The sequence below is a fragment of the Glycine max genome, chromosome 1 (genome assembly GCF_000004515.6).
Source record: "Glycine max cultivar Williams 82 chromosome 1, Glycine_max_v4.0, whole genome shotgun sequence".
In the NCBI taxonomy this organism is placed as follows: Eukaryota; Viridiplantae; Streptophyta; class Magnoliopsida; order Fabales; family Fabaceae; genus Glycine; species Glycine max.
Window position 1 is genome coordinate 27457304 of NC_016088.4, and position 15274 is coordinate 27472577.

Below are 15274 nucleotides of genomic sequence, written 5' to 3' on the forward strand. Positions count from 1 at the left end.
TCATTTATCTTCTACATTCCAAAATGAAAGAAATTATACAACTTCTATCTCAAAATCCTCACTCCCCGAACCTAAATTCAAAGAGTCAATAATAAAAGGAAGCGAATTCTCAAGTTTTTTATTTTTTATTTTGAGGAAAGCAAATTCTCAAGTTACTACATTAAATATTTGGAACAACAATTCTATAGCCGATAGTGATTTCATCCAATTTCAAGACTCACGTGAAAGATAAATACTTGTGGTGTCGTACCAAAGTTTCGAACATAACATTATCAAAGCAAACCAGGAAATCATGTAATCCCTCTTCTTATTTACACAACAATCCCAAACACAGTTTCTTCTACATTCCAAAATGAAAGAAATTACACAACTTGTAGCTCAAGATTACTTCTATAATGGTATAATCCAATAAACTTTCAAAATCCTTATAACCCATCCTCCCCCAACCCAAAAAAAATAAAATTCAAAGACACAATAAATAAAAGGAAGCAAATTCTCGATTAAATATTTCAGAATATACAGGTATTTTGGTTCCAAAATTTGAAACATAATAAGAAAAGCTAGCAAGCTGGGAAATCACGTAGTCCCTCATCTTATTTACACAAACAATCCCAAACATAGTCCATAAACTATAAACTTCAGCACAAGCAAGCACATACATATCCATTACATTGCCAATGTTAATCAAACTCTGATCAAGTAAATGCTGAGTTCAGGACCTCCACTCCCATCAGGGTTCATCATGTAAAACGCCTCAGAGTCTCTGGACCCCACAACCCTCTCATACTTAGCTCTCATATACATAACCTCCCCAGCAGCTTCTTCCTCGGACCCTGCAGCTCCATTCACGCACACCGGCAACACCCCAGCCCCCATCGATATGGGCTCCACCGCCTTCAGTATCTTCCACACCTCAGGCCCACACTCGCGCCTGTTCGCGTATCCGCACTTCCTCCCGTTGCAGTACGTTCTCCAGAGTGGCTCCTCAAGCAGCCTCACTTTGCTGCTGCTGGCGTTGTAGTTAATGTCACCCTTTTTCTTCTTCTCGCATTCTAGCGCGATTCTCACCAGCCCCGAAGCCATTTCCCGGACGAGGACGCTGGTGGGGGTCGCGAGTTCTATGAGGAAAGCTGGGCCCAGCTTTGGGTCCTCCTGGAAGGCGAAGTGCACGTGGCCACGGCGGTGGCCGAAGAGTGTCCCTACCACGCGCGTGCCGAGACTGGAACTGTTCTTGTTGTGGTGTAGTCCCAGCCTCGGCACACGCGTGGTAAAGACCGTGAGGGCGGACTTGAACTTGGACTTCTTGGAGAAGTAGGGTTTTTTCTTGGTGCTGATGGCACCATGTTGTGGCATTTGGAGTGTGAGGTGGTGGGGGTGGTAGTGTTCCTCTTGGTTGTCATCGACTTCTTCAGGGAAATGTGAGGATGAAGATGAGAAGTTGAGGATTTCTTCCTCGTCATCAGATTCATCCAAGGCCTTCTTCTTCCAATGGAAGTACCTCCTTGAGAAGGAGAATGAAGAGTCATGAGGAGATTTGGCTGCCATTATGGTCTTCATTTGGGACAGAAAAAGAGTCACATGAGCATCGACAAAGGAGGAGGGTTACTGAAGAGTGACGAGAGATTTGGCAAAGGGGTTGAATAATGTTGATATGTGAGTGTGTTCTAGTGTTTATTTTGGGAGTTGTGGGTAGTGTCTTTGGATGGGTGGATTTATTCTTCGATTGTGTCAGGGTTTGTGATACCAAAGGACAGGCAAAGGAATCTGACAAAAGGAAGGTAAGCAGCCCCAACCTACCTGTTGGGAACAAGGAATTGGAGATTTTGAGGGAAATTTCAGAGTTGAAATCGGCAGCAAATTAAATTAATTAGGAGATCTCAAAGTCACATCACTTTTATCATAGTTTACTCGTATTGTTTTTATTAAAATAATGTGTAAATATTTTCGTGCAACTTATTATTCTTAATAAAAGTTATTCAATACTACTGGTAATATTTATTTGGTTTTTTGTCCTATGTAGTACATTAAGAGACATTAAGGATGTGTTTATTTTAAATGTTTTTATTTATCCAAGAAATTAATATCAAATGCTATCTACTGTTCTTTTTATATATATCGTGTATAAAGTAGAAAATTTCCAAAAAGGGGTTGATCAAGTTTTGTCAATTTTAAATTAGGAAGTGAGGAAAAGAGACTTGATTTTGGTGGATAGTGAAAGAAAGAAGCCCCCCAAAAGACAAGCTTTTTATCGTGATTTCTTTATCAAGGGGTCGGGGCATTGGCAGAAAAGATAGCCAAGCAAGCATATAGGAGGGGATTGACTGATTGCCCTCACTTGCATTGGAAACAGTTAAGAGCAGGTGAAGCCACACCTACCACACCCACCCTGGACCACAATCCCCTTCAGTCATTTCAAGATTCATTCATGCTTCAAGGAAGCCCACTCTTTAGCCACCATTGTGCTCTGTGTGCATCCCTTTCACAATCAAAAAATATAAAAGGTTATTAAATCTGACAGTTTATTTAAATTTGTGAGAATTTTATAGATTTATTGGTAAATTTAATTTATAGAGTTTTAAGAGTTATTTTATATAAAAATAATAATAAAATATTTATAAATAACATATCAATTAAATATTTTAATAATATAATAAAGTAATATAATAAGTTATAAATTTTATAATATATAAATAATTAAGTTTATCAATGCATTACTACTAGATAATAATTTATAAATAATATAATAGTAGTAGATTATTTCTATTGAAGATTTGATGTTATTAGAAAATAAAAATTTGATGTTATTAAAGATGAATTTTTTTTTATTCAGGAACAATACACTAAATAAAGATATGTTCAATACTAAACAAACATAAAATAACTTATATTTTAATTTTATTTTTTTACTTGATGACTCGATGATAAATTCAACCGTTTATCAAGTTTACTTAAAATTTATCAAGTTTATATAAAATACACTAAAAAAAATTACACATAAATTAACTCACCTAGAATAACTAGACTAGGAAATTCATAAAAGTTAACCAGAATATCCATGAAAAACAGGCTAAATTTTAGCATCAACCTAATATGTTACAGCTGCATTACACTCAAAAGCTAGTAAACAATTCCTTCTGGGTATGCACATTTTTCATGCCCCGTGCTATCTACTAGTGTATACTCCAATTTCTAGGGAATCCCCCACAGGCTTGCACATACAATGTGGAATCTGAAACGGTTGAAACCTCAGCAATTAATTAATGGGATGTTACAATACATTGAAAGAGTATTCTGTTTAGTGTAAAAAAAAAGTATTGTGTTTAATTTATTCTTTAGTAGTATTTCATATATACTAAAAGTATTTTCATTAGTATCTAAAAAAAAGTATTTTCATAAGGAAAACATATAGATATGAAAAGATGTGTAAAAAAATTTAGGACTTAAATATGGGTTTATTCCTTTAAATTTGGATTTTTTTTAGTCCTTAAAAATAATTTATTTTTATTAATCCTTAACTTTTTAAGAAGTTACTTTTTAGTATCTCTTTATTTAATATATTCATGATTTTAAAGTTTGTAATTATTTTTAATCTCTAAAATTTATTTTTTATTTTTTTGAAAATGATTCCTGATGATTTTAAACTACCAATATTTGTCTTGTATGACTTGGTGAGCGTTTTGTATATATTCGGTTGGTTTTAAAGAAAAAAAAATAAATGTAGAATTGTTACAATTTTTTCACATATTCTAACTATTTTAAACTGACATAAATCATTTTTTAAATAAATTAAATTGAAAAAAAATATGTTTGACCGTGATAAATTATCACAAAGTGTGACTCTATTAACGTAAAGAATGAGAATGAGATCGATTAAAAATAAATTTTTAAAAATTTAAAGGACTAATAAAAATAAATTCTTTTTTAAAGGAAAAAGAAAACAATTATCCAAATTTTGAAGGACTAAGCAAAAAATTTATAAGCATTTTTTATGGGGTAACATATACTTATACAAATGAGAATGTCAAAAATCCAATAATATTATTACTGTATTAGAAATTGTCTCGTGCTACTTGCTCAGAGATGTTCATGATCAAGAGTGGCGTAAAAAGTCAAAACAAAGTTGACAGTGTTTGGCAACACAGGATGGGTCCATTAATCAACATAGGGCTGGGGATTATGTGTGGTCGCTTTATTTGGTGTGAGGGACCGACCATTCTCACGGATCACCTAACCTCATGCAAAAACCAACCGTAGGACAATGGCATTATGCTATGTGTAAGCTAGATCATTTTCTATCGAAGAAAATACACATAGTGGACTAGAAATAGTGCTTGATATAATGAAATGGTTCTTAGTACAAACTGTTTACCTATCTCTAATTTATTTGCAATTATTCAAAATTAACGAACCTACTTGATCTTGGTTCTTGGATGTTTTGTCGAGTAAGAAATGAAGTGTACTTGAAAAAGAAATAGGAAGATAGTCTATTCCATAAAAGAATAATGTTTCTCTCACATTTTTAATTTAATATCACACTATTTCTATATCCTATTTCTATGATAAAAATAGTTAGCTTCTCTTTCTTTTTCTTTATTTATTTGTACCTTAAAAAATGAGATTTGAGAGTAATGTAAAAAAAAAAATGGTAACAAAATAGTTTATCAAGTCAAGGATGTGCAGAGTATGTTTTGGGTAAAGTATTTTAAGGACTTGCTCGGTAAATATTGACTAGAGAGATAAAAAAAAATTATCATGTATATTTTATCTTACTTTGATTGTTTAATGAGTCCTAGGATATAATAAGACAATCTTATCATCTTTATGCTTGTAAGTACCTTGATTCCTTGAAGAATTTCATCCTCATGGCACTTTTCCAAGGAGAAGTAATGTCTTCTTTATTAGCCTTATTCCTAAGGTACATGACCCCAAGGTTTAGGTGATTTTTGACCTATTTCCTTAGTAAGGTGTATGTGTAAGATAATGACTATGATTCTTTCTAAGAGGTTCCATAAGGTTCTTAATGGTGCGATAGACAAAGACAGAATGCCTTTTGGGGAAGTAGATACCTTATAATAGTGTTGTTGCTGCTACAAATGAGATTATTAATAAGGTAAGAAGAAATAAGAAAAGTGCTTGTTTTTAAGGTTGATTATGAAAAGTCATATATGACTCAGTGTCATGGTCATTCTTATTCTATATGTTGAGTAGGTTGGACATTTGTGATAAGTGGATTAGTGATGCGTAAAATATGTTCGCTAATAGCAAACATATCCTACGCGATAGTACTACTGGACCTAAGTCCGGATATTGTACCTAAAATAATAGTTGTGTTCTCAAAATAATTTAATTTGCAATAAACTAAACAATTGGTTTCTTATCAATAGTTCAGAAAGTGTGTTCAACTATTCTCTGGAAAATAGAACTCAAGAACAAAAAATAATAGCATGAGAACCTTAACGAACAAAAAGGCCTAGGACTATGATTGTAATCATGCAATTGAATTTCCCCAATTTTGCAATTGAGATTTTGACTAAATGTCAGTTACTGATTGATTTAGTTAACATATTATGATCAAACACTATCAATTGTCTTTATCTTAATTCAAATCCTACTTCGTTAGTTAGGGTTCAAATTTAAAGAAAGCGTATGACCAGCGAGAATAGTTAAAAATAATTAACTAATTCAGAAAATCCTTAAAGTAGGTATGATCATTCGTTATTTTAGAGGACCCATTTGTTCCACAGTTCCATCGATTATACAAGTTGACCACAAGTATATAAAAGACTGAGAATTAGAACGATCAATTCTAATAGAAATTAGGCATAGTAGAACAAATTAATTGACTAAATAAAAGACAAAATTCAATTCATAGAAATTGAGGTTCATCTACATGTTACATCATAGCCCTAGAAAAGAAGGATTTAGCTAGCCATAGGCACAAACAAGCAAATAGGTAGCCTCAAATACATAAGGAAGAGAATAGAGGAGAAAAATTATAATTCAAAGCCCCTGTGATCTTCCTCACGTCCTTTCCTAACCAATGAAGCTTACTCAAACACACTGCCTAGCTCACTCCTAGAGTTCAGTTTCATAAATAGAATAAAAGATATCCACAAAATCCTCCCTCTTCTCTAATTTATAAAATAACAAAAGTAATTGAAGCGAATGACAACGTGGTTTTTCTATTGAAGATCACGATCGTTCTTTTTGGGTGGGATACTTTGGAATTCAAATTTTGGTAGTAGCATGGTCATGCTCTGAAGAGAATGATCGTTCTCAAAAAAATGATGTTGATGGCTCCATTTGTAAAAATAAAAATATAGAGCAACCTTCTTTGACTTGAACATGGGTGTTCTGGATTTACATATTTTCTTATAATTTCCTACCTTATGTCTTGTATGTTACACACTTACAAATATCCATGAGTTTTTCCAACAAAGTTAGAATAAATAAGTAAAAATAAGGCAAAAAATCATTCTCAAAGACATGAAAATAATAGTTTATAAAACCTTCCCACACTTGAACATTGTTTGCCCTCAACAATTATTCTTATTTAAGGCTCAAACCAATTTCTCTTAACTCAAGAAATCATTCACTAAAGGCACCAAAATTATTCTGATTATTAACAAAGCAAGAAAAAACAACAACAAACAAGCAACACATTCAAAATCCTAGGAACCTCATTAGGCTTGAATTTTCACCTAGATGTCAAGTTTCAATAAGCAACATATCACTAATCTCACAAAGGGCATAGACAAAAGCACTTAAATCACACTTAAGAAGCATGCAACTTAGTTTATTTGTCAATCAATTAACTCAAACAAAATTCTAGCATGGAAGAAAGTGAGGCATCACAAGGTGTAATGGGGCCAGATTGCAATGCAAGGTGGGTAAAGAACAAACATGATATCAAAAGGTTCAAAACATCAACCCAACCTAAACTTTGTGACTCACAACTCAAGAGGAGCAAACATTTTTCCAATGTATAGATAAATCCGAAATTCTTTTCTTTTACACTTTTGCTTCTTCTTCTGTTTAGTAATGATTACCCCTCTTTTTGCATCATTTTTTTTAAAGAAGTAAAGTTTTTGACTGCCCTTATTTTATTTAACTCACAGAAGAAGTAAACTATGAAAAATTCACACTTTGTAAAATATTTGCATCATTTAATCCTTTATCTTTCACATCACCAAGCATATAAAGTCCCAACATTCAACGAAATAGATGAAATAACAGATATCACACTAGAAGAAAGGATTGAATAGTGTATTAGATAAAAATGAAAGTCTTTTTTCTCAAAGAGAATATTTTTCTCAAATAGATATGCTAAAAACAATGTTTTGAATGTATCATCAAATGAATAGGAAAACAACTTTGTTAAAAACAAAAAAAGGGTTATCATCCAATGCTAGTAAAACAGTGATTTCACAAATATTCTCTAATGCTGACTTGTGTGATAAAGTGTGTCAAAATAAGCATAAGAGAATGCAAGTCAAATATCTTTAGAGAGAAGTAGAAACACTTAAGTTTATATTGATTTACTCAAAAAAAGCTACATCCAGTTCTCCTTTACAAACATATAAAGGATTCTATTAATCAAAACTTGATTACAAACAAGTATTTTGTCCTACCATTTTTGGCTACAATAGTATTATCTAGGTCATTTCTAGCATACCCCTTAGACTCCCCCTGAATCTATCTAAGAATACTCAAGTATTGATTAACATTAAATCATTCTTGGCTTTGACATACAATAGAGGTTTCAATGAATACACAGATTCAAAACACTTAAAGAGATCCGTTACAGGATTAAAGCCTTCCTTGATAAGACCAACGTCTCATAGCTAGCGGCTTGTGCAATGTGTCTCTTGCTTGAGGTGAGAGATGGAATAAAAGTATAGACAATTGTATGTGCATCTCTCTCCAGTGATAACAACCTCTGAGGCATATGTTCTCCTGATTTCTTGTATTATCTTTTATTCTATCCTTACATACTTGAAATTCTAATGTTAACATTCAAAATAAGAGAGGCAAAGTGAATGTATAAGAGAGTTTATATGAGCACTTCTCTTTTTAGCTAACATGAATCCAGTACATGATTGACACTAAATATAACTCTTTTAAAACCCAAGTTCCAATTCTGAATGGATGATAAATAATAAGAGCATAGATTAGAGTATCATTACCAAATGTGATCATATATAGTTAAGTCATGTTTCACTTATGAGTAAACCATTAGTCCATCAACAATTTATATTGTTGTAATCATCAAAATATTGGGCATGGAAGGATTGTCCAATTATGAAACATTGAACCATCCAGACCTAACAACAAAATGCCAAAGAAATTTTCAATTAGGCTCAACAGGGGAAACTAAAAGTTTTATTGCAACAAATATTCTGAGTTCAAAAATAAATCCTAAAGAATTGCGTCAACATTATGCACACAAGAAGATTATTTAAGGATATGCATTTCAAAATACATCCAAGCAACACAAAGACTCAAGTGAACCAAGCATCACACACTGAATACATTGTAAGGCTAAAAACTCTCATTTTCAGTGGTTATGCTCAAATATTTTCCTGCTAATGTTCAAAAATCCATGGAGAAAACTCATTATCTAGTTGCTAGTTCAATATATATATATATATATATATATATATATATATATATATATATATATATATATATATATTATTTAATCTTTTTATATAAGGATCTTAAAAGCAAATTTCTTGAATTAAATATAACACATCATTAAATTAGACAAACCACATCGGCATATCAATCACATGCACCGTAATACTACAAGTTGTGGGTGATACAAACCATGTGCGATGAAAATCCCTCCTCACACTTAAGAATCATAGTGTCCCTAATGCATAAATAGAAATAAAATGAAATGAAAAATACAAAAATGTAAAATATGAAACTAAAAGTACTAAAAAAAGGGAAAATCAATAACATAAACCCTTCTCAATAAGAAGGTGGACCTCTAAGTTGGTCCTGAATTTGCTGGAGGTTTACCATCTAAGCAGTAAATCCATCAGCCATGTTCTGCTAATGAGTGTCAAGTCGAATGTCCACGTTGTCTAGTCAGATTTGCATTGTGGTCACAATGGTTTACAAGGCATTAAATCTCTCTAGTAGAATATGCATGTTGATTGATGGAGGCATCTGCTGGAAATAATCATCTAGTGTCTCTTTAGGATGTTGCTATTGATGCTCCTCAACCATGTCTACATCCTGTTGATCCTTTTGTGGTTGTTATTGTTGTGGTTACTATTGCTCACCATGTGGTTGTTGTTGCCGTAGTGGGTTGTGCTCATTATACACATAACCAGTCGCCTGATATCGAATAGACTTGATGTTAATCAATGTGAATCTACTCAGGACCTCCATAGGTATGAGAAAAACTCTCTCTACCACAAGGTCAAAGCCATAGTGCATGGTTAGTCTAGTGATAAAGTAACCGCAACAGATGTTGGTGGATCAAGTGGCCTCGGAATAATTAAGAAGGGGGGTTAAATTAATTATGAATGTGTCTTGGCTAATTAAAAATTATCCTTCTTAATGTTACTAGATTCAATTAGGCTTTACTACTAAGTTATGAGAAAGTAAAGAACAGAAATAATAACTTCGACAAAAGTAAAGCGGAAATAAAAAATACACAGCGGAAAGATAAAGAGTGTAGGAAAGAAAAAGACAAACACAATATTTATACTAGTTCGGCCACAACCCGTGCCTACATACAGTCCCCAAGTAACCACTGGTACTTGAGATTTCCAATAACCTTGTAAAATCCTTTACAAGCAAAGATCCACAAGGAATGTACCCTCCCTTGTTCTCTTTGAAAAACAAAGTGGATGTACGCTCCACTTGAACCGATCCACAAGAGATGTATCCTCTCTTGTTCTCAGTATAACAACCCAAGTAGATGTATGCTCTACTTGTATCACAAAGGATGTACGCTCCAATGTGTTAAGACAAAGAATTCTTAGGCGGTTAGTCCCTTGAATCTTTGTAAGGGGAAACAAAAGATATTTCAGCCGGTTAGTCCTTTGAAATCTTTTGTTTAAAGGGAAAGGGGAAAAGATATCTCAGACAGTTAGTCCTTTGAAATCTTTTGTAAGAAACAAAAGATATCTCAGACAGTTAGTCCTTTGAAATCTTTTGTCAAGAGGGAGAAGGGAAGAAATAAAAGAATTCTCAGGCAGTTAGTCCTTTGAATCTTTTGACAAGAGAAAGAAGGGAATGAAGAAGAAGAATAACACAAGTTTTTGGACAATGAACTTTTCTTAAAAGAGAAAGTATTGAACAAAAACTCTATGAAAGAAATCTGTTATGCATGAAAGGAACCAGTCTTTTTAAATTCGTGCCATGGTCACATATTTATAATCATTTGATGACTCAAGTTAAAGTTTGTGACTCTTGGAAATTTCTTTAAAACTAGTCACTTTTTAAAAATTGTGACTCTTTTGAAAATTATTCACTTTAAAAGTTGTGACTCTTTTGAAAAACTCTTCAGAAACAAGTCACTTTAAGAATTGTGACTTTTGGAAATTTATTTTTCAAAATTAGTCACTGGTAATCGATTACCATCATAGTGTAATCGATTACACATCAACAGATGTGACTTTTCATGTTTAAATTTGAAAATCAAAACATTTAGAAACACTGGTAATCGATTACAAGCATTGTGTAATCGATTACACAAGTTTGAAATGATTTGAAAAAGTTTTATCACAAGTTGTGACTCTTGAAATTTGAAATCTAACGTTTTAAAATATTGGTAATCGATTACAGCTTTGTAAATCAGTTTTGAAAAGAATGTTGGCTACTGGTAATCGATTATTGTCTTCTGGTAATCGATTACCAGAGAGTAAAACTCTTTGGTAAAGGATTTTTCTTTTTGAAAAATTCTTGTGCTATTCAATGTTTTGAAAAACTCTTTTAATACTTATCTTGATTGAGTCTTCTCTTGATTCTTGAATCTTGAGTCTTGATTCTTTACTTGAATCTTGAATCTTGATTCTTGATTCTTGATTCTTTAGTTGAATCTTGATCTTGATTCTTGAAACTTGCTTGACTCTTGATTCTTTGGAACTTGCTTGACTCTTTATTCTTTGGCATCATCAAAATAATCTTGGAAGACATTGCTTCCACAGATGTGCCCCCTTGTGCTTCCTGTGTTGGATAATCAATGCTCCCACAAACAAAATTAACCACACCCACAAAGAATCGTGAGAACACATAAAGATTACACCATAGAAAAAATAATAACAAACACAAGAATTTAACGTGGTTCAGCACCTCTCGCCTACGTCCACGGAACTGTCTCAAAAATATTTTCATCATCACAAGAATGATTACAACCCCAAATAGTGTATCACTCTACAAACTCTAGTACCCCATTCAATGATTACAAGAAATGATAACACTCTCACACAAAGATATTTTTCTCTCAACAAAGTGACTTTGTTTCACAATCTTTCTTCTCACACACACTCTCTCCATGTGTTGTTCCTCCACTAATTCTCTTCTCTATTTATAGTGAAGATTGTCACCAACTATAATAAATAAGTTATCTTGAAAGTTGAAACAAAAACAACTTCCAGTGCATCCATTCAACTAAGGTTCATCTAGTAAAATGCAATCTTTCACTTTATATTTAAAATACCTAAACCTTAGTGATAAAAAAATTCAATTCCCAATGTGCATGCACCTTATCTTTTGGCTTGAAACTCTACATCCTGGATGTTCTCTTTTTGACATCCTTGCATGTCCTAAAAAATCATAAGCCTACCATTACACGAGTAACCACAAACCATGTAGTAAAGCACATATAAATCTCTCGTGGAAACATTACCATCACTCTACCAATGTGCACGGATAACACTTGCGATCCATCTGTGAACAATTTGGAGGACAGGATCTCTAATGTCGTTGGCATTTTGTATCCTTGGGTCATATTTTCTATACATTGAGATCTCTATCTTGAATGCCTTATCCAACCAAGTAGTTGGGGTCCCATGCTTGACATGTTTGTATGCCTCTGACTAAACATAAATCTCAAGCCTAGCAAAATGTTGAATCCTACTAGGGTCATCTCTCTGACTGCCTCCATCATGTAGAATGACACCATATGTAATGGCAAGGGTTGTTCCTTCACTGCATTTTGCACCCACTTCTTACAAGAGGACATGAACTCAAGTGTGGGTTGCTCATAAGCTGGCTCATCAATACCTGCCAAAGCCTCCCATCCCACAACTTGCTTGCAATGTTGGACTAACTTCAATAATTGCCACACCTATGCCTAACTCTTGTAGAATCTCCATGTCCCAGCAACATGTAGGGTCCCAATATTGTGTAGGTAAGTCTATGTTATTTGTGAATAAGATACATTTAAAGTGTTTGGAAGGAAAAGAAGGTGAACAAGCAGGAGATTGATTTGCTCAAAATGCCTACCATGTTATATGTATGAATATCATGAATACGTAATTGCAACAAGAGCGAAGAGTTGTATACTAATGTTTGTATAAATTCCTTGGTTACTTAGCAAATTTAATTTTAATGTTTTTCCCATATGGTCTTCATTAGTTTTTATTTTAAAAAAAATGTAGGAATCAATTTTTGGAGGACACTTTGGAGGGACTTTGAAGAACCACCATTGCAATGAAAGGATCTTGAAGAATTTTGAAGATTCTAAACTAGCTTAAGCATGCCATAGTCGTCAAGCTTAATCTAGCTAGTCCCTGAAGGCCTTAGAGCAGTATTAGGCTTGCTTAAACATGACCTTTTTTGTTTTCTCAAGTGTGCTCCCCTGGAGGAATTTTTATGTTATTGTGCTCACTTAAGTGAGTTCTGTATGGCAAGCTTATTAGAAAGGCCCAATGCCAAGATCCTACTTGCAGTATAAAAGGTGACTTGAAACACAAAGCAAGGGTACTAAAGTTTGTGAATCCAAGGCACTCAGGTAAGAGAAAGTTGTGTGGCAGCTTCCATGCTTAGGGATTCATCCCCAATTTTCTCTTTATCAATTTCTCCTTTTCCCATGGTTATGAGTAGCTAAATCCTTTGTTTGTTGGGGTTTAATGTAATTGGATACTAATCTCGTGTAATTATTGTATTTTTTCTTATCGTTTCTCTTTTATGTTATTGTTTGCTCTTGGTCTAATAATCTAATTGCATGATTCTCTTTATAATATTACTTTGGAAAATTCAATTGGATTGTGAACTGAAGAGAACAACCAATGAACTTTATGCCTAGGGATAGGATAATAGGTACTACCTCTGGTCCTCTATATAAGCTACAAATGGTATTTTTTTTTCCAAATTATATGTAACAATGACTAGTTTTCAAACTTATTCAGAGTTAAATGTCTTTCATAACCTTAATTTATTGCCAACTCTATTTACTAAACACCCACTCATTGGACTATGTGTTTTAATATTAAATGAGATCATCACTTACAACATTTAAACATAAGGGCAATTTTGGAATAAAATTTAAATTTATGGTAGTATTAAACGTGACCACCACTTTCCTTGGTCTTGATGATTTGTACTATGTTTCTTATATATAGGACCAGAGGACCAGAGGTAGTATTGGTTATCATTTAAAACCCTCGTTCATAATGTCATCCAATTGATTATATTACTCAAGGGATTGATAGTGTAATCCAGAGACTTAGGTTTTCTCGCTTAAGGGATTAAGATTATAATAAATTGTGGGTTGTGATAACATAAGCTTAATTGAATATGAATAATTGGTAATGCATGTTAGGTTAACCCAATGAAGTTAACCCCAATGATTTCATCCATTGATACAAACCAAGTTTTCTAGGCACACCAAGTGTTTGAAAAACTTCAACAATGAACTTTCTTCCCTTTAACTCTTTACTTTTATGCAATTGTCTTTACTTTTGGTTTCTTAATCACTTTGAACTTCATAGTCCACTAAATTTACTGTTAAATAATCCAATTATTACACAAGTCTTTGTGGAGATGACTTTACTTATCACTATTTTTACATGAGCAATTTGATACTCTTGCCAAAATCCCAGCAACAGATTGGAAGAAAGATGGAAGGCCTTTATTATGTTTGGACGGAAAAAAATGGCTAAAGACTTAACTCAATTTATATATATTAATATTTCCTTTCAGTTTTACTCTTGTTAATCAAACTCTCAAGTTATGGTTCCCTCCCATTTCCAATCCCTAATTCCTAACAAATATGATTAAATTCGAAACAAGCTCCTAGATTGAAATACCAAAAAAAGAAAAATAATTTAAACATTCTTTTAATTTTAACTATGACCATGATCTTAAATGTACAAAAAGAAATCCATAATGCCTTCTAATAAGCTGAATTTAGAAGAAAACAATACCAGATTTTTGTCCATCCATTTAGACCAAATGATTGGACACTTGATTTTGAAGATAAAGGATTTGGTTTTCATGAATGTATAGTGTTGGAAGTTTCTTAGAGAGTAAAATCCATGATCTAACACTTGATTCAATACATTATATGTATAAAAAAATTGATAGAATACACTGAAGAATTGTATTATCCAATAAAAAAAAATAATCAAAACCTGTAGTTTATATCTATAATAGAAACAACATAACTAATAAAAAATGAGTGTTTGTAAAATTGATTTAGGTTAAAATTGAGTTTAAAGTGAAACAATTTATATTTGAATATTTTTATTATAAAAATAAGTTAGTAGTAAAACTTGATAAAATATTTTTTTTATCCAATGCAAAAATTACTTAAAGTTATTTCTACTTAAACCATGCATTCCTCGAAACGCGCCCCTGAAATTTTTTTCCCTTTACATTTAACTTTGCTGGATTTTATTTAGAAGAAACAAAATATACATCTTCTAGAATGATTTGGTTCAATTGCATTGGAACCTCCTCAATCCAGCAAAAAATCAAGAGAGGTGAAAGTCATGTATGTTAGACTGTGAGCAGCCTTATTACAATCTCTTTTTGTGAAACACAAGCTTTGCCTAGAATTACTACCTAACATCTTTTTGTAGTCATCTACTAGCTAGGTCATGGAAAGGTTTCTTCCTCTTGAATATCTCACCTCCCAACATTGGAACAAATGCAGACAGTCAGGCTCATAAATGACTTCAAAAAAATGCAATTCATTAACTTTGACAATGGCCCAACGAATCGCATACGTTTTTGCCTCACGAATTGTCAGCACTGCATCTAAAAAATTGGTTGCTGCAGCCATCACTTGCCCTCAGTCATCCCTTAA

The 15274-nt window shown here is 32.9% G+C and overlaps 1 protein-coding gene across 1 annotated transcript; it reads right to left on the reverse strand.

Annotated features, from left to right (window-relative positions):
* Positions 1–296: 296 nt before the first annotated feature.
* Positions 297–1847, reverse strand: LOC100809083 (protein MIZU-KUSSEI 1). The gene has a single exon (XM_003517969.4). It carries the CDS (start codon positions 1555–1557, stop codon positions 685–687), a length of 873 nt encoding a protein of 290 aa, XP_003518017.1. The 5' UTR covers positions 1558–1847; the 3' UTR covers positions 297–684.
* Positions 1848–15274: the final 13427 nt, after the last annotated feature.

Coding starts and splice junctions, on each gene's coding strand:
- LOC100809083 (XM_003517969.4), bottom strand. CDS start 1,557: ATGAAGACCATAATGGCAGCCAAATCTCCTCATGACTCTTCATTCTCC.